Here is an 18,919-nt window from a genome sequence, read left to right on the forward strand (position 1 = left end):
AAACCACTTCAGGAAGTGGAGATTGCTGCCATCACCCACGGTGCCTTGCAGGGGCTGGCCTACCTGCACTCTCACTGTAAGATTCACAGGTAAGGCTGGAGCTCGGTGCTGCTTAGATGTCCTTCCATCTTCCACTCTGGAGTCTGAAAATTGCTTTGCTGTGTTTAAGCAACTTTGGTAAAGTTTATTCTACCAAAATTTTCTCTAATGGACTTATCTCCCCTGGAATTAGGAGTACTGACATATAAATAAAAGCTGTTGGCTGTTAAGGAGTGCTTTTTTTGTTGTTGTTGAAATAATTTAATGTGGCTATATTCAGTGCTGAATTGTCTTCCATGTTAGCAATTTTTCTCTGCGGACCTTGGTAACAAAGAATACACCTGAATGTTGGCTGACTGATAGGAAAATATCACCCTAAATTTGCCAAATAAAGTGGAGTGATAGAGCTAGACTATTTTTAAGACTAGACATTGTAAGAATTTTTTACATACGAGTAAGTAAAACTTTATGCTTTCAGAAATCAGTCGATGAAAATGTAAGTCAAGGGTAAAACTACCTTAGGAGAAATCAGAGCACACAGGCAGAGGAAGATTTTTATAACAGGCTGCTCGTGGATGCCAGCTCCAAGATCTGTCTTTCATAATGTCGTATTTTCCAGGAGTTTGGGTTTTTTTGACTCATTTGTCAACAGTGTTGCATGTTCTCATTTTATGGGCTTTTTTGTCTAACTTTGGCTACTACTGATATGTCAGGGACTTGTGAAATGGATGAGAACTAGAGTAGTGTAATGTGAGTGGGGAGTCGTCAGAATTGAGGCAATTTGAGACTAACTTATGGGGCTAAAAGCCTCTCTGTTGTCTACTGGCAAGCTTGAGACAGAAAATCGGTATATCTGAGGCTGAGACAGTGAGGGGTTTTTACAGAGACAGGAATTATTTGTCACTTGTTAAAATAACTATTTGGGGTGTATCTACACATGGTTATTAAATCATATTTAAGTGAAATATTAATTTAAATGTGAATGCCAATTTATGAAAATAAGGTGATTTTTGATCAACCCTTTGCATATATGCCCTTATTTGAGCATAAAAATACCTGTTTTGAAATATTTTACGTGCTTTCAAAGTGCATTGAATTCTTATTTATAGTAAATGACTCCCTGTATGGCCACTATTGTGAATTAGTTTTTCTCGATACTCATTAGGACTTTCTAACATGGTGCAATTAATGTGTTGCAAATTCAGCAGTTTCAATACTGAATACTAGCTACTCTGTGTGAACTACCCATTAGTGTGCTTATTGCATATCAAGAACAAAGCTGGTTATTTCTCTTTCAAACTGGGAAAAGTTTTGTGTTGCAGCGTACTGAGAGTGGCCGTGAGGAAAGTTACTGCTAGAAGTAGCACGCAGGTCTTTCCTATCTAGCTGGTTTTCTTCCAAGGGGTATTCTGCCTTTTAACTTCTGAGATGGGAAGGCAAGTCTTCTCTCTCAGAAAAGAGGACCAACAAGAGATTTCTAGTTTTCTGATAGATGTTGTATCTTAAAAAGGAGAGGCGAAAGAATGCCATTTCCTAGCTCCGTTGTTCAGCCATGAGGAGTGCTGTGCTGATGTTCACAATTACAGGGGAACTGCGCACCTGGAGGAAAACGCCGTGCTCGCCTCTGCTGTGGCAAGTTCCAGTAGCACTGAGAAAAGTAAAGCAAACGCTAGTGACCAAAGCTGGCAGCTGGGACAGCTGTGGTTTCCCTGCCCCACAGCAAGGAAGGCAAAACGAGCGTGACCTAGAATGGAGGGACACCTTGTGGAGATGCAGGAACAGAGCAAGCCGCTAATAGCACCTCCTGAGCTCCCTGAGCATCTCTGCTACCAGTTAGTTCTAATGTCACGCTATGGGATGGCAAAGGGTGAGGTTATCTTCTGTTTAATTGCAGGTACAAGGCAAACTGAAGTTAGCAAATGTTTGCTGATACCCAGTGTGCCTGCTGAGTCCTCTGACTGTTGTACAGTGGAGGTAGCAGCAGAGATGATAGCAAAGAGGACAGCCTGTGCTGCCTCTTTTGAGGTGTTCATTCTTGCACATAGAAGACAACTTTAGCACTTGTCCTCCAGCAGAAGTGACAAATGCATAGACCCAAAACATGAAGACGTCAGGATGTATTTGAGTAGCACATGTGCGAAAAATTCCATAATATTAGTTTTGAAGCAGTACTGTCCTGGGAATGGGGGAATACAGGTTCTTACTCCAGCTCTGCTGCTGAAATACTGTAAGTAAAATCCTAGCTCAGTGGCTCTCTTTATCCCAGCTTTGCCTATCCTGTGTGCTGCCCTTTGGAGACAAAGGCATCTCACCAGTGTTTGTATCGTGCTAAATTCAAAGGGTCTTTCAGCTTGCCTGTTCTCTGGGTCTACAGTGATACTGGATTTGTATTTGATGTACAAATCATTATGCTTCAACTGTTGTACAATAATTCAGCGTATGCTTTTCCTCTGCAGCAAATACAAGATAGCTTTGTTTCCCCTCCCATTTATCTAATTAGCTCAGTTTTCACAGGGTCAGAGTATGAGTGTGTTTGGCAATACACGGTGACTTGTTTGTGTTGGAGGTCTACTACTACTGATAAGTGGCTTTGGTGTTTAAGGACTTGAGTTGAACACCAGATAAGAAACGCTGATATTTTTCTTGATGCATTTTTTGTGTAAAGATACATGATATTTTTTGAAAAGATGGCAAAGAGACATTCCAGACTGTATAGTGTATACAGCCTGGCTGACAGGGATCCCTTATGCGTATTCCATTTATTTTGAGGGTCTGCTTTTGCAAAAGCAAGTAGCTTTGCCCATGTAAAGGCATCTGTGACATACCTAGTATGCAATTTTCCCTTTGTTATTGAGGTGCTGTATTAGGGTTGTAAGGAACTTTCACTATATTGTGATTTTCAGCTGGCAATGTGTAAGTAGACCTGAATTTCTTAAAGCAGTCCTTCTTTTATGTCAGATGGGTGGAAGGAAAAAATATTTCTGATATAACTGACAAGTCTGTCTCAGACTTTGAACAGGGTCATTGCCAAGTATCTTGGAAGGTATGCAAATCGAGTTAACCTTTCTCAGCATTTTATGGGCAGTTAATTAGAAATTATCCCACTTACTGCTGGAATTTAGAAACTTATGGTGCCAAAGGTGTTGAATATATCTTGTGACTTTTGTATTTCAGGAGCGTCATTATCGTTAATCTCTTAAATGTATGAATTATCTGAGAGTTGTAGGAAGGATGAGATAAGGGAGCCAAGGGCATTTGAAAGATGAAAATAACATGTCTGGTATCATTTAAGGTGTCACAGCAGGGTATTAGGATACATATCTCCTGGCTCTCAATTTGGGGCTTCAGCCTTGCAACCATGGCTCATCTCCTCTTCTTCTCTTCTCTTCCCTCACCCCCTGCCCTTTTTGGGTACAACCAGGTTTCCATTCCCAAAAAACCCATGTATCTGACTCCTCTAGCTTTCTGTAATACTAGACTTCTAAATATTCTCAGGTTTTTATGAATGTTTAATTGAGAAAAAGTTAGTGGACTTCTGTGTGTTTGTAAATTTTTGAAAGTTATTCTACTGTAACCAGAAATATACTTTTTTACTTTTAAAGGGATATTAAAGCTGGAAATATTCTTCTAACGGAACCGGGTCAAGTGAAACTAGCTGATTTTGGGTCTGCATCTATAGTCTCCCCTGCCAATTCTTTTGTGGGAACGCCTTACTGGTGAGTAAAACCTGCAATACTTCAGTGTTTTGTAAGACTGTTCTCTTCCATTTCCAGTGTTTCACAACCTGAAAATAATATCTATCATAAAAACTTTATTAACCAAGCAGTTTTCTTAAAATCCCTGTGTCCAGCTCTTCAGGAAATGTGTTCCTAGTGCCCATGAGTAGACATAGGCTGTGCAGCACTTTGAAATGGCACCAGTTAATGTTTTGACTATTGTAATGCCATTGGCTTAGAAATTATTGACACTTGCCATAGGTAATGCAACTGAGACAACCACATGCAAAAAGGGAATCCTGTTAATCTGGCCATGCAGACTGGAAGTCACACAGCTGCTTAAATTCTGTTTTGAAGAAACTTGCGTAAGGGTCACTTGAGTTGCTTGGCACTTCTAACGTAGTGGACCAGCATAGCTTTATGCTCCACTTATTTTGTGGCAGACGCCCCAGGCATTGATGGGAGGTCACCTATCGCCCAACCTCTGAACAAGTCCATTTGGCAGGAAGCCTGCTTCATCTTTGAAGAACAAAAGTTAAGAGGCTGAATTTTTGCAGGCTGGGCCCGCTGCTTCTTCTCCCCCCGGCCCCAATTCATCCCTTTATCCTGGACCACCATATTTCCCCACTGTTCCGGATTTCCCTGTTCCTTTCATAGCTACACTCACAGGCTGCATATATCTGCTGGAAAATTCTCCTGGTGTGCCAATGGAAAACCCACCATCTCTGGTGAGAGTGACAGTGATGCCTTTAGGACTCTCCCACCCCTTGCTGTCTGCCTGCAGGTACAATGCCTTTGAGATTGGTGTGGGTCTCCCATGTGCCAGCATGTTGCGCTAACAGCAAGATGATCAGGTTGACTCTTATTTACTTTCCTTTCTTAAACTGCCTCTTGGAAGAGTTGCTAGTGCAGGCAAGCATTGTTTCATTTCAGCTTGACTTTACTCGACTCCACGCTGGCTCTTTAAGTTCTGGTCCACTGTGCTGCTGAAGACGATAATGAAGCCATCTCATTTTAAGCTATGTGCTGGGAGTCATGATTTGTTATCCCCTAACCCGCATGTTTTGCACTGTGGTTGGTAGGATGGCACCAGAGGTGATCCTTGCTATGGACGAGGGACAGTATGATGGAAAGGTGGATGTCTGGTCTCTTGGGATCACGTGTATTGAGTTAGGTGAGTAAATACTTGGCAGCTGAGATGAATAATTAACTGTCTGCAATATTTATTAGGAAGTCCTGAAAAAATGGAAGATTCTTATTCCTCATAAGTTGTGTTTGGGTTTTTTGGTTTGTTTTTTTTTTTTTTCTTTAAAAAGCCTGACTTGGAAAGCACTGACAGTTGAGTGAAATCTTTTACTCACTGGCAAATCAAGAGCAAGCCACTAATGCTGCTGTGCTGTAATGTTAATCTGGTCTGCTCAGTTATTCCCTTAATAACTAAAGGATTCTAGTCTTGTATGAGAAGAAACTATGGTTTCTAGTCTATATTTTTCAAGCTGGGTTTTGAGAAAGTTGTTCCAGCTATTATGTCAAGGGAACTGGTGTCCTAAGAATTGTGTGTCAGAAGGGACCTACATTTAATTTTCAATTCTTCTTACTTCCCCACTCTCTGAAACAAACATCTTCAATCTCAGCTGAAAGTTTGTGACATGAATCAACGTGGACAGGTTCTTTACATGAGAAGAAAAGGGTTTGCACTGCAAAGGGCAAGTGATACGCATCCACACAGCCTGAAGCAGATGTAGATGTGATAGCAGGTACACAGAGCAGATGTGTGCACTTTAAGTTTGAATATTGACATTGCATGTGCCGAGTAGATTCTTTTCAAAGATACTCTTGATATGGATTATACTTAACAGCAGTACATCAAGAACTTATTGTGAGGGCAAGTTCATTGAAAATGTTATTTATAAATGTTTAATCTTCAGAAATATATATGAGATAACAGAGGGGTACATGCAGAATGGGAGGAAGTGTTGACCCCAATGTGGAGACGGTAATGGTGTAAATGACTAGTAACTTCCAGTGTTGTATTTCATGTGTCAGCGCTAATGCCTTGCTGACACAGTCTGTATTTTGATATAAAGAATGTAAAAATCAGAAGTTCTAGACTTTTGTTCTTCCACGTGGCCACTGATTTTTTTTTCGTGTGGAGTTTAGACTAGTTACGGCCTTTCAAGGAGTAAATCACAGTGGTAGAATAGATGTTATGCTACTCTACCCTACGTAGGCACTGAGTCTTGATACTAGAATTTCTATGGAACTTTTCAGTCAAGAACCTCGAAGCCATTTTACATAGTTGATGGGTTTGCTTTTTTTGATATTAGCTTTTTGAGAAGTATTAAACTTTTTTTTTTAAACTTTGAGCTTTGCCTTTGCATGATTCCATATCCGAACATGGGGTCAGGTAGCAGTGGGAGGAAATCTCTTGTTGAGCACCACTTGGCTTTCTTTGAATGCTGATGTCTTAATTTCTCGTGTAGCTGAAAGTAAGTAGTGTTTAAAGAAAAGAAAGCGTGGTGGTTTGCGTGCATGCTGCATGTCAAGGACAAGTGATTGCTCTGACCTGACATGAACTTAAAAATCCTGGCATCATGGGCTGATTGGCATGACTGACCTTAGACGGTGGTGAAAGCTAGCCTTCCTCAATTTCTGTGTGAGATCTGCTGCACTCCTGAAAGGTCAGGGGCTGGTAGATAGGTGTCCTCTCGGTGCAAGGACTAGGAAGAATTTTAGTTAGAGGGAGTTAACGACGTATCTGGCAAGTGAATTTGGCAAACTGTCCCACTTGCAGGTGACTGCCAATGACAAATGAAACAGGCAGCCACTCTTTTCCCTTAATGCATCAAAGATCTGTAGGGATTGATACATAAACTTCCTAGCCTGACATGCTGTATGTCTAAGCTCTGTTTTAGTCAGCTTCTGCTGATTTTACCATAGCAGGTCAGGTGTGAAATGTTGCAGTTAAGGTAAAATTTACTGGAAACTTTTCCTTATAACTTGCATCCTGTTCTCCTTGGATTTTGTCATTCTCTCTTAGGGTATACTCTCAAAGTGGGTAACAGCTTTCCTTGAGTGGTTGTCCTGGCCTAACCTAGAATATTAAAATAATTAGCTTAAATGTGATGATGACAGTAATGAGCTATTAATTTAGCAGCGATACCCTTGTTCATACTTCCATATCTTTCTCCTTTTCTTTCCAGACTGCCTTATCACACCTTTTTCTTCTCTTTCTAGCTGAAAGGAAGCCTCCACTTTTCAACATGAATGCAATGAGTGCCTTATATCACATAGCCCAGAATGATTCCCCTACGTTACAGTCAAATGAATGGTAAGAGAGCTATTGCCAGATAATTTTTTTTTTTTTTGTTACCCTGAAAATGCTCTGTGACACTCTCTGCATGGTTAAAGTCTGACAAGAAAAGTGTTTGTTGCAGTGTAGTGATTTGACTGCGTTCTCAAATAATGCTCCTGTGTAGGCAGGCTCAATTTTGACCTTCTGTCACTTTGGCTGTGCTACAATCTAAATGTGTGGAGGTGTTAATTATGGGGCTGTAGATGCTGTAGGAATTAAAATATTCTTGGATACATTAAGCCAGCCATAGCTCAGCAAAGTTTCCAGCTGCGAAAGATCCCTGATGGAAGAATTGTTAGCATTGTAGTGCAGCTGAAATGGGGAGAAAGGGAGGGGAGAGGTACACAGAATATAGAGGTAATTAGATTTTTTTTTTCAGTGAGTGACTTCAAAAGTCATCAGAGCTCTGTGGCCAGTAAATACTCCCCATGCTACAGGATTGTTCCAGAATCAGAACTTCAATACAAGAATGCTTTGTTATTCTGTGGGAGCAAAGGGGTTACCCCATTTCCTGTTCTCTGTACCCAAGAGTGGAATGTAGCTGTCGAGTGATGCTTGGCAGAGTCTGCAGATGGCTTGAGACAAAGGCTCCTGGGGAGGTGTGAAGTTCCCCCAGTCACACTGCTAGGCATTTAAGTCGCATAATTGTTTCATTACTGATCATTTTATCAAAAACACTCCACTTCAGTTTCCTTATTTCATCATCTCTGTTTTGTTCATTTTTCAAGATTCAAAGAACTTGGTCTCATATCTGCACACTGATACTCATGTTCTTCTGTGCAGAATTTGCAATGCAGAGTAGAGACAACTTGTGAATACAGTTAAGAATCAGTATTCTTGATTGCAAGCAGTTTGTTTATAGTCACCTCTTTGCTCTCTGTGGTTTTGAGAGCAAGGTGCCTTTTATGCTGCTTTTGAGTTCAAGGGCACCTAGAAGATCAGTTTTCTTCTTCCCAGTTGTGATACAAGCTCATATATAGCCTAAAGTTTTGTTGAACTGAGCATTATATCAAGGTGCTTTACTGAGTCAGTGTTAACGAGCGGTGGGAAGCTTCTAGAGAGCAGAGAGCCATTTCATCAGCTAACGACGAGTGCGTTTCTGGAGCTACCAGTAATTTCATTGTCATCTATTTTGAAGTAGTTGAAGTAAAATTGAAAATAGTGACTGGTACACATAGTTCTTGCTTGGTTTTCAGCTTGTGGTTGGGGGATAATTGTGTGTCCATGTTTGTTTCAACAGTCTTAAACTGTTGAAAGAACTGGTGGGATCGACTTACTCAGGATTTGGAAAAGTCCAGTTAATTTCTCTGCCCTAGAACTTAAGAACAAATTAGTCAAGGTTTTTCTTTTGCTTTGCGCTAAGAAGTTTGTGTATATTCCAGATCCTAAGCTTCTTTTTCATTTAGAACTTTTTTTTTTTTTTGATTTACAGGTCAGACTCCTTTAGGGGATTTGTTGATTACTGCTTACAGAAAATACCTCAGGAAAGGCCATCATCAACAGATCTGTTACGGGTAATTTTTCAAATCTTTCCAGAAATTTGGGAAAAATCTGTTTGTCTACCAAAATAATTCTAAAGATGGTGAACAAATATTTGCCCTTTCAAAAAAAAAAAAAAAGTTGGTTTTGCTGTCATCTGAATCAATAGTGATTGGGGGGGTCTTCTGAAGAGTATTTTAGGCTGGAATATTTTAGGCTGTTTAACTTTGTTTCCTGACTTTGCCTGTTATGTCAGTCAGAGTTCTCTTTATAACATGGTGCTCAAGAGTTGAACTACTGGAGAAAAGTAGAGGTAGGCTGTGTGGTAAAACAGTTATACTGTTGAGTGACAGCTGTTTTGGGGAGCAGCCCAGCACCCTGCTCCTCTTATACCCCAGAGCTCTGCAGAGGTTACATTTGTGTTAGAGAACTTGCAAGCCTCATGGGATAGCAGTGTGAGTAACAGGTTTTTTAGCTGAAGGAAGGACCTGTCAGCAGGAGGGAGGTAGAAGGATTTAATATTGATTTTTATTTTTTAATTTTTTTTTTTTTCCCCCAAGACAATGCTGTACATACTTTAACTGAAAGTATTATCAAGGACAAACAGGTCCAGAGCTGGGTTAGTTAAATCCGTGCTGCAGAAGTGAATTCCAACCAATAGTTTTCTGTGTAGTAGGACTTAGGAGCGTGTTCCGCACTGCTTTGATGAAGAAGGAATTTTCACCAGCCTCGCTGCTATGCTGTGCTGTCAGTAGGATGCCCTGAGCTGTGACCATGGCTGCACTATGTGGTCTCTGAAAGAGCAGTCAGTAATGAGGGAGGAAACTGGAGGCAACGCTGTTTGCCCTTTAAATAGGGGCAGAGGGAGAGGGGAAACTGTAACTTGGTGCAGCTTGTGTGAAAGTGAAGACCTTTTTGGAGCAGTTACACAGTTTTGTGTAAAGTAATGTAACTGTTAACTTGCTGATGCTCCTTCCCCCTGCCTCCCCCCCCCCCCTTACCTTCTCCAGTAAGGAAAAATGTTACTTTTCTGTTGTGTAACAGGCAATACTTGCTACTAAGCTTATATGCAATGTCAATAAGATTTAAGGTTTGTAATTTGCTACAGGCTTTCTCTGTGGAAGTGATAGAAAATCTAAAAAGCCATTTTAATTGCTACTCAAAATCTAGACTTAACCAGTCTTCATGAGATGCATAGGCAATAGCAAATCTTTTGCAGAGCTGGTAGCACTTTGAGAATTACACTCCATATGATCAGAGGATTGAGCTCTTAATAAAGATTTACAGATAGTGGCTGATGATTTAAAGGAACATGGGTATTAGAGATGGGAAGAGACTGGATGACCTATGTTTATCTCCTGGCCAGAGCAGGTTTGCTTTGTGTGGGGTGCTGTGAACTGTCCTGTCTTTTTTTTTTTTTTTTTTTTTTGACAGACACAGATGAAGTTCAGAAAGGTTATCTTGACCTTTTTTCTCTAGTAATGCTAATGATTAATTCTTCATCTGTTCATACCTTTTGAATATGTATCTCTTCCTGATCTTTCTGCCTGATCTCAGTTCAGCTCTTGGTTTTGCTCTATTCTTGTAAATCATTCATTGGGGCCTTTCTGATCCTCTTTTTGGTTTGGTGTTTTCTTTTTTGTCTAAAGTTCGTCTGGCTGGATGGGCGTTTCTGGCACTGATACACATATCATGAAATGTTACTCTAGGCGTGGTTACGTGGGAACTGGGAAAGGCTGGCTCTGCTCTGTGGTATTACGATAGGAGGTTTTGATGCTGTGTTCTTTTGACTGCTGTCTGGTGCAGAAGTCCTGTCAAATTTATTGATTAGTGCCAACTGTAGATCCCTCCTCATATTATTACTTACCAAACATACTCTCCGTCTATTTTTTTATTGTGTATTTCCAGACATCACATTCTTTTCGGCTTCTCTCTCTAGTCATGCAGTGTTGTATTTCTATCTGTGTTTCTGATCTCCATTTTCCAATCATTTCTTTGTCCTAGATGGGTTTTGAGCCTCTTGATTCATTAATACCTTGTAATGTGTTTTGCTTCTTTTCTATATTAATGCATCATACTTAGCCGTTAAAAGTAGCACTAACAGGATAGGCCTAGGTTAACTTCTTCCCCTAATCAAACCACCAAAACCAAAAGTTGTTTATATCCCTTTAATAGTTTCTGTACTAAACCCAATTAATTGGAATTTGTTTTGGAAATAACTGTATCACTTTGGAAAGTGCCTTGTACAGGTTCGTAATTGCCAAGAGCGTGTAGGAGGGGGACCTGTGCTGGGAGTGCTGTGTCCAGAGTTTGCCGAAGTTTTGTCAGTGAATCATAAATCAGTTCCAGTTAAAGTCATTGGGTTTCTGTTTACCTGAGAAGTATAGGAACTGCTTATAACTCCAAGGGCTTTGTGTTTAGGAAATTCAGGAGCATCCTTCCGTTAGAAGGTAGGGATGTGTGAAATGCTGTCCAGCCCCTTTTCCATCAGGCTTTTTTTTTTTTCTTTTAAGTATTTCCTTTCTTTAAAATTGATTAGTGGCCCTGCTATTTCTCTGGTTGCCATACATAGCCGCTGGTGAGAATTGCATGGCATGCTGCTGTTCCACACCAGGTAAACAGGACTCAGTTTTTCCTTAAATATTTGAGCAGAGGAATTGCTGGCTCCATTGAGTGTTTTGCTTAATTTCCACAGTAGGTTAGATTGCTGCTCTGTGTCTACCTGACAGCCTGTTCATGCTGATTTCTGTTCTAAGGCTACCATTCACCCTTTGTTTTATGGCTTCTCTTGTTGCTCTTTCAGCTAAGTAAAATGCATTCTCATGGATGTTTCTGAGCCTCTTCGTTCTTGAAGAGAGAAATTTAAACCCTGTGCTCTTTACTGAACAGCTAGCTTTGCGCTCACTTCTGTCCTTGCTTTAAGCCTGGACCATATAGAATATTTAACCCTCATGCCTTCGCTCTCCAGGTGAAGGCTGATGAACGAGCTTGTTTAGTACTCTGTCTTCAGCGCCTGATGTGTATATATATATTTTTTTTTTTTTCCCTGTGATACACTTGTGCTGTGACACACAACCAGCGTTTTGTTCTCTGGTTCTGCTTGCAGCACCCTGACAGTCTTTTGACCAGCTAATAGGTTTATGTTGTGGGTTTCAGAATGATTCATTCATGTGGATTGGCAGCCTTTCTGCTCTCTAGGAATAGTGTAAGTTCATTGAAGGATATGATTTCATGAGTACCTTAGGTTGGAGTCTGTGCAAACAATTGGAGCTGAGATCTTATTCTTAAATCATGTATATTCAGCCTTTTTATTTGGTTTTGGACTCTCAGAACAGTACTCTAGATGTTCCCTCCTGCAGTAGCTCTCCCTAAAGCTTTTTAGATTATAAGATTGAAGATCTTTTTGTCTCTTGAGGGTTTTTCACTTGTGTACAGTAAAAAGGGATAGGGCAATTTTTTATGGCCACAATTTTTTTTAAAGGGAACTGAATTTTAAATGAGATGTTTGCAAATGATTTCAGTTTCAATTCACTATCCCAGATGAAAATAGTCAAATTACTGTAGTGATATTAAAATGCAGTTGAAATTTAAAAAAAAAAACAAACCAAAAACTCACTAATATTTTTCACTTTTAAAATTAAAAACAATTATAAAATTTGTTTTAAAACTTTTCCCCTATTTTTCTCAGCTTGCATGATGTTCCCAGGAGACTTGAGTTCTGTTAGTCACTCTTCCAGCCAACTTGCTCCCTGTCTTTAGACTAACGTCTTCCTCCCTTTGAGTTGGTTTGGTTATTTTCTTGCAGTTTGGAGAAAGTGTACAAATTAAGTCCTTTCAGCCATCGTTTCTTAGTGTTGCACAGTACCTAGCAGAGTGAGGCACACATCTTTTACATGTAATTTATACAATTAGATAATGCAAGTAAGCAGTCAAAATTGTATTCTCATTATGCAAGAGCCTTTTGGTTTGGTTTTCACTTTTGTGCATCCACCCTGAAGTTTCCATGTGGTCTCATTCTAATATTTGAGTAGTGCTTGAATATGAAGCACAGAGTCTTTCCAGTGAAATTAGTATTTGCACAGTTAAAGAATATGCATAAACAAGTAAACACTGGACATATAGGATGGATTTAAGTTCAGGATCATTGTTCCAAATACATTACTGCTTTCCAAAAATTATCTACAAAGAGATAAAGATGGTTACCCTTTTTCTAATCATAGATAAGCTGCAGATTGTTACTGTTTACAGATAAATAAATGGTGGTTATCTGTGTTGAAGAGCAGAAATTACTCATTTTGCTTCTGCGTTAAATGATGTTTAGAACTTTTAGCTATAATTCAAAAATAAACACCATCACAACTAGCAAAAAATTGATACTGAAATGACTAGCTGTCCTCATTAGCAATACTCAAATGCGCAACAGCTTGAATTCAACTAAAAACAAGAAATAAGCCTGTGGCATGATACTTTCCATGTTTATTTACAAATCATTAAAAGATGATCAGCTCATCCTTTCAACTTTTTTATATGCAAGACTCCTGTTTTTAAGGAGGACTGCCTTTCGTGTATGGGTTACTTCAGTTACAGTTGGATGTATTAGCTCTTGAACTTGAGGGGTGGCAGCACATCTAGGCAAGAGCTGCTTTTCCCTGTCCCATGGGACCCTGGTGTGGAAAGAGCATGAGGCCAAGTGGGCAGACACGACCCTCCTGAGAATTTCTTTGCGGGTAGGGTCCAGCTGTTGAGGCTCTCTAACAAAAGGCCATTGTGGCATTTGCATCGCAGGGTAGAGAACAACTTTTTTCCCATTCCTCTCTTTCATTGTTAATGTTTCTAGAAATGTGCAGAAGATGTTTGTGCCTTCAGGCCATCTCCTGTGATACATATTAAGCAACATACCCAGCTGTAGTGATCCCATGTAGGATTTTGGCCAGTGTATACTCAGACTGTCTACTTTAGTCAAAGGTTAAATGGGAAAGCTGCAAGGCTTTCATACTCTACTGCCAGTTGTACAATTCAGGAGAATGTATCTGATAAATCAGAGAAAAGCCTTTAATCATGTACTTAAATTCCATTGAAGAATTTATTGTTAAGTCTGCACTTAACACCTGTGCTTCTAGTACATCCTTAGCAGGAGTTAGTAAAAAACTGATTTTACTTTAACTCTGGCTACAAATGCTTTAAGTATAAATAAACCTCGCAGACTTCTTACTGGTTTTATGTATGAATCAGAATAGATAGAGGCAGGATAAACCTTTGCATGTAGCCTAGGCAGGCAGTCTTGCATAATCAGGATTGATTCTTCTTTGTCCTTCATGCATTTTGTTCATTTTGAAGTCCTCTGCCTTTGTAAGGTTTGAAGTGGCACTGTCTTGTACCTTGTACACTTCAAGTCAATGAGCTCGGGAAGGGACGAATTAGCTGTGTTGCCTGGAGAGCTCAGAAAACCTGACCCTGGTCCAAACTGTTTCACTTCAGCCAGAAAAGTGCATCAGGGAGTCAGGGCTAAAGAGAGTTTGTGAAGGGTCGGCCAGGGCTCACACCTCTCCATCCGCTGCCCGGCTCCTGCTACTGATGTGCCTGTGTGCATGCGTACACACGCACACGAGTTTCAAGTAGTGAAGTGATTTTTGCCTCACTCCTCTGTACTCTACATTTAATTGAGTTCTGTGCTTAAGCAGATCTTCTGATTTTTGAGCAAAACATTTTGCAGCCTACGCTTCAAAACTCGTAGTGCGTCGCATGATCAGTTTGGTTATTTGACGTAGTGATGAGCACAGCCAAGGTAACCAGTGCTGAGTGTGTTTGGCATCTTTCATAGTGGGTATTACTGATTATTGAATATGAACAGACCTATTACTGAATATGAACTGTCATTTCAGGTGTCTCTTAAAAAAAGTCACGTTGTCCCTGTTTCTACATCAAACATACTAGTGTCATGTCTGAAACCATGTGTTTCATTTCCTTTAATTTAGCATGATTTTGTTCGCCGAGACCGACCACCAAGGGTACTAATAGACCTCATACAAAGGACAAAAGATGCAGTACGTGAATTGGATAACCTTCAGTACCGGAAAATGAAGAAAATCCTTTTCCAAGAGACACGGAATGGCCCACTGACCGAGTCTCAAGAAGAGGAGGAGGTACTTTTATTTTGTTACCTCATTTGCACCATTACAAATAATTTTAGGGCAAGTGAGATGTTCCTGTCCTTAAGGGGGCAGAACAAGCACAGCCTAGGTGAGGATGCAGTCCATGTTGTTGGAACGTCGTCTCGATCAGCAGAGATATAGGGTAGGATAATGAGTGACAGTAGCCTTTACTCAATGTTACATGTGCATTTATTGGCAACTTTAAAACTCTGGGTTTTTTCAATTGGTGACCTTTCTTCTGAAGGCTTTAGGGAAGAAACTCTTTCAGAGGGAGATTCTCTGTGAGAAGGAAGTGGCTCACAGCCTGTGTGAAGGAGGGTCTGTTAACAGTCCAAGCTTTTCAGTCTTGAATCGATCATAGTCAAGACCACTTGATTAATGTTAATTTTTTTTTTCAATTACCGTAACTTTATGGTAAAGTAATTGGCCTATCATGAGCTGAAAAGCAAATCACCAAATTAGTAAGACTTATTTTTTAAAATGCTTTAATATTAAAGAAAAAAAGATTAAAGACATAAAATTCAGCTTCAGTTTAAATCTTATAATAAACAACCCACTTAATCAGTGTATGATAATTGACACTAACTGTGGCTTAGAGAATGAAACCAGTCATTTTTCAATTGATGAGATTAGATGGAAATTAATGACATTTGGTACAGGCACATTGGATAAATAAATCCGTGACTGGTTCTCAACAAAAAAAAATAGGCAAATTGGTGTTTGTATTCCTTTTTGCTGCAGTGTAGCAAGATAATATGCAGTGACATGCCCAAGCTCAGCATATATTTGGGGACTTGGGTTTTGAGGTTTGTGTATGTCAAATATTCCTTTAAGGCTAAACTAGAGCTCTGGTTTAAGAAACAGGTGAGCCTGGGTGTCAGGTAGGAGAACATACAGGAGGAGGGGACTGGCACTTAGCACTGTTCTTCACATCCAAGGAGCAAGAACAGCAACCACTGTGATTAAAGCTACGAAGTGCTTCTGTTCTAACCCTCCAGCTAGCCAACTTCTAAACCTCAAGCTTAGTTGTTGGGGCGGGGAGAGGGGGGATTTGTCAGATTTTTGCACTGAAACCTTCAAGCTTTGTCTACCTATGTGTGAAAAGCTGTTAGGAGAGTGACAGGGTAGGAAGGTGCAAGGGAATGTGTCTCCCACTTGACTGTTCAGCAGATCCAAGTTCAACAGCTAAGTGGGATACATGTGGTAGTAGTTAACTCCAAGATGTATCTTCTGTTCCCACCTCTCCAAAAAGGGGGAAGAAAAGAGATTGTATCTCTAGGAATTAACACTAATGAAGCTCACGCTCTGCATGTGCACAGCATGCTCTGCACTGCATTTTACCACTGAGCTTGTGTACCACGAAAGGAGGTTGTACGCTCGTGTGTATCACTAACTTGGCAGAGAAAGGAAAACATAGCGCTTGCTTCAGTTACTACTTAACTGGTTAAGAGAAGCTGCTCAACTCTAAATGCCACAAGGCAGTTCCTTTTTCTACCTTAGACTTTCTGAGGTGGAAAAGGAGCATTACAAATCTTTAACACTCAAAATACTACTAATGCTTTTCTCAGAGCTCTTGCAAGAAAGTTAAAGTCATCTGAAAAGTATTCAAGTCAGGAAGTCAATGTTAAGGTTGCATATGCAATCTCATCTCTGTCCTTTGTGCATATACATTCATTAATTACATAGCCATATCCTCATCTCAGATGCTTCGTTATGTTATTTCTTCTGCAACTTTATATAAGCATCTTTTCATTCTCATATGCATATGTTCTCTGTAAAATAGTATTATTTTGTATTTTGGATTTTAAGTGCTCTTACACAGGGTCTGAATGATCTGCTGATTGCTTAAAAAATAATCACACGATCAGATACAAATCTGTCAAGTCTGTCAATCTTATCTTTCTGTTGGTTTCCAATAAAGTGAGTACCCTGTTAATTGATTTGTAATGTAATTCTCCCCAAGATCACTTTGGAGGCCAGGACAAACTGGGTGCAGTAGCAAGCCATTCATTTTGGTGAATCAAGGCTATTTCAGACCAGGAGCTGAAGGATGTTCGGAGTTCTCAGTCCTCACTGTGAGCTTCTTGCAAGCCTCTTCAGTGCCACTAGTTAATTACAAAGGACTCCATAAATTCTCTCAGTCAGTCCAGATTAAGCTCATATTCTGGGATTACTGAGCTGGTATAAGTATGCAACAAGAAAAAAGGATGCTAACTTCTGATACTTGTCTGTAGAATCAAAAATATGTCCTATACAAGGAATATATATTTACGTATGTCTAAGTAGAGATCACAACAGTTTTAGTCACTGCAATAATGCAGGCTCTTCTGAGTCAGCTGCTTAAAGGTGAATGAAGACTTTATCTTGGCTGAAAACACAAGGTTAAAGGGGGTTTTAGCTTGATAAAATGTAATTGCTGACTGCTTGGGACATGGAGGTTAAAACCTCTACACCTGTTAAGCACCAAGTGATAGTTATCAAATCATAAACAAATGGGTTCATTGTCTTGCATCTTTTCTGATTCACAAAATGTGTTGTAGCATACCCTGACTTGGAACACCGTTTTAATACAAACTTAGATTGCTCCTTTTAATTATAAGACTCCTTCCACCAGGCATCCATTATTCCTGGATGTCTCCTATTCAAGCCAAGAGCCATGCCCAGACTTACTGATATATGGGAAAAAACTGGCTTGAAGCCTGGTATAATAAGATTGCAGGGGAAAAGGCAAAAGCTAACTGCCCCATATGGAGTATTTCATAACCCAAGCAGCCTTGAGAAACGTAGCTGCCAAAATAATGAGCAAAAAACCTTTAACTCTGCAGAGTTGCCTTTAAAACAAATTTTGGGCACTGCAGGCATGTGCTGGGCAGGTGATCTCCTGCAGTATTTGTAACTGATGCCCCTTGTTTTATAGGACAGTGAGCATGGATCAAACCTGAGTAGGAAGATGGACAGTCTGGGCAGCAACCATTCCATCCCAAGTATGTCTGTGAGCACAGGCAGTCAGAGCAGCAGTGTGAGCAGCATGCAGGAGGTCCTGGATGAGAGCAGCCCTGAACTGGTCATGATGCATAGTGACGAGAGCACAATTAATTCCACTTCCTCCGTTGTTCATAAGAAGGTATGTTCTCTGGTGCTCTCCATAGCTTCCTGCAGTCCCTGCTATTGCTCATGTTGGCTCACCCATGTAGGGCCCAACGATCAGTGTGCTGTCGTCTTGTGCTGAGCCATCTGCTGAGAGCAGGAGCTGTGCCGGCCTTGCCAGAATCAAGTTCTGTGTCTTTTTTCTTTTAAAAGCTAAACTGCATTTAAATAACCTCTGAAAATAAAAAGAGGCCGCTGATGAAAGGTAGCGCTGTCAGTGTCTAGGCAGGGGTCACGCAGACTTACTGCATGCCTCCTTACCCAGCCCTGCATGTGCACTTCTTCATCTCTGCTTGTAACATCAGTTCTTGTTTCCTTGTGAATGATTGTACTGTATTATGTAGTACGGTGACAAGTGGTCATAGCAGCTAAGCTAACCATTTACCAGTCACAGTGTATGATTAAAATCTGCTTGCACTTGGATTTCCCTCATGAGAAGTGGAAGTGTGCAGAACTTTGGACCCTTCCCACGAGGTACGTTTTGAGTCAAGTTCCACTCAATGCTTTTCTGCTTTCTTGCTGCATGTTGTGATCTGTTGCCTTTTGTTTTCGTAGTGCTAGATATCAAGCTAAAGTTGTCTAGCTGTAAGTCAGCATCTAATCTAAGACTCTTTGACTAAAATAGTTTTGGCTTGGCCTTAGCAGTGTCATTTGCTAGTGGGCAGTAAAATATAGGTTGTTTGTGTAATTGCATTTGTAAAGAGCCTCAAAGTGTATGTATGCTTTTTGCCAGAGGGGCTAAAACACACAGCAGCGTGAAAAGTATGAGTTTCTCATTTGTAGGGTTACAGCAAAGCCTGGTTCTAACTAATTAAATATTTGTAAGAAATTTCCCCCCCTGAAATACAGTGTTTGTGTAATTGAATGTTGAAGCGCTTATAAAAGGGAGCTCTCAAGAAATTTTGTCTTCAACAAAAGATTGCCTTGCATATTTAAAGATAAGTTGCATAGGTTTCAGGGGTTTACACCTTTCTCAAATACATTTGCAGTAGCACCTTTTGAGAGAGACCCTTTTCAAAAAACAGTGTTAG

At 40.2% G+C, this 18,919-nt stretch overlaps 1 protein-coding gene across 1 annotated transcript in view; it reads left to right on the forward strand.

The window, feature by feature from the left end:
* TAOK3 (TAO kinase 3) overlaps nucleotides 1-18,919 on the forward strand; it is a 52,597-nt gene that overhangs the window by 8,515 nt on the left and 25,163 nt on the right. Inside the window, exons 6-12 of the mRNA XM_009330823.1 lie at nucleotides 1-89; nucleotides 3,642-3,755; nucleotides 4,838-4,929; nucleotides 6,993-7,086; nucleotides 8,543-8,624; nucleotides 14,565-14,732; nucleotides 17,659-17,865. The exon at nucleotides 1-89 is cut by the window's left edge and continues 9 nt beyond it. Of these exons, the coding sequence (XP_009329098.1) occupies nucleotides 1-89; nucleotides 3,642-3,755; nucleotides 4,838-4,929; nucleotides 6,993-7,086; nucleotides 8,543-8,624; nucleotides 14,565-14,732; nucleotides 17,659-17,865 (846 nt within the window). The remainder of the gene's footprint in view (nucleotides 90-3,641; nucleotides 3,756-4,837; nucleotides 4,930-6,992; nucleotides 7,087-8,542; nucleotides 8,625-14,564; nucleotides 14,733-17,658; nucleotides 17,866-18,919) is intronic.

Source organism: Pygoscelis adeliae, unplaced genomic scaffold (assembly GCF_000699105.1).
Source record: "Pygoscelis adeliae isolate BGI_AS28 unplaced genomic scaffold, ASM69910v1 Scaffold358, whole genome shotgun sequence".
Taxonomy (NCBI): Eukaryota; Metazoa; Chordata; class Aves; order Sphenisciformes; family Spheniscidae; genus Pygoscelis; species Pygoscelis adeliae.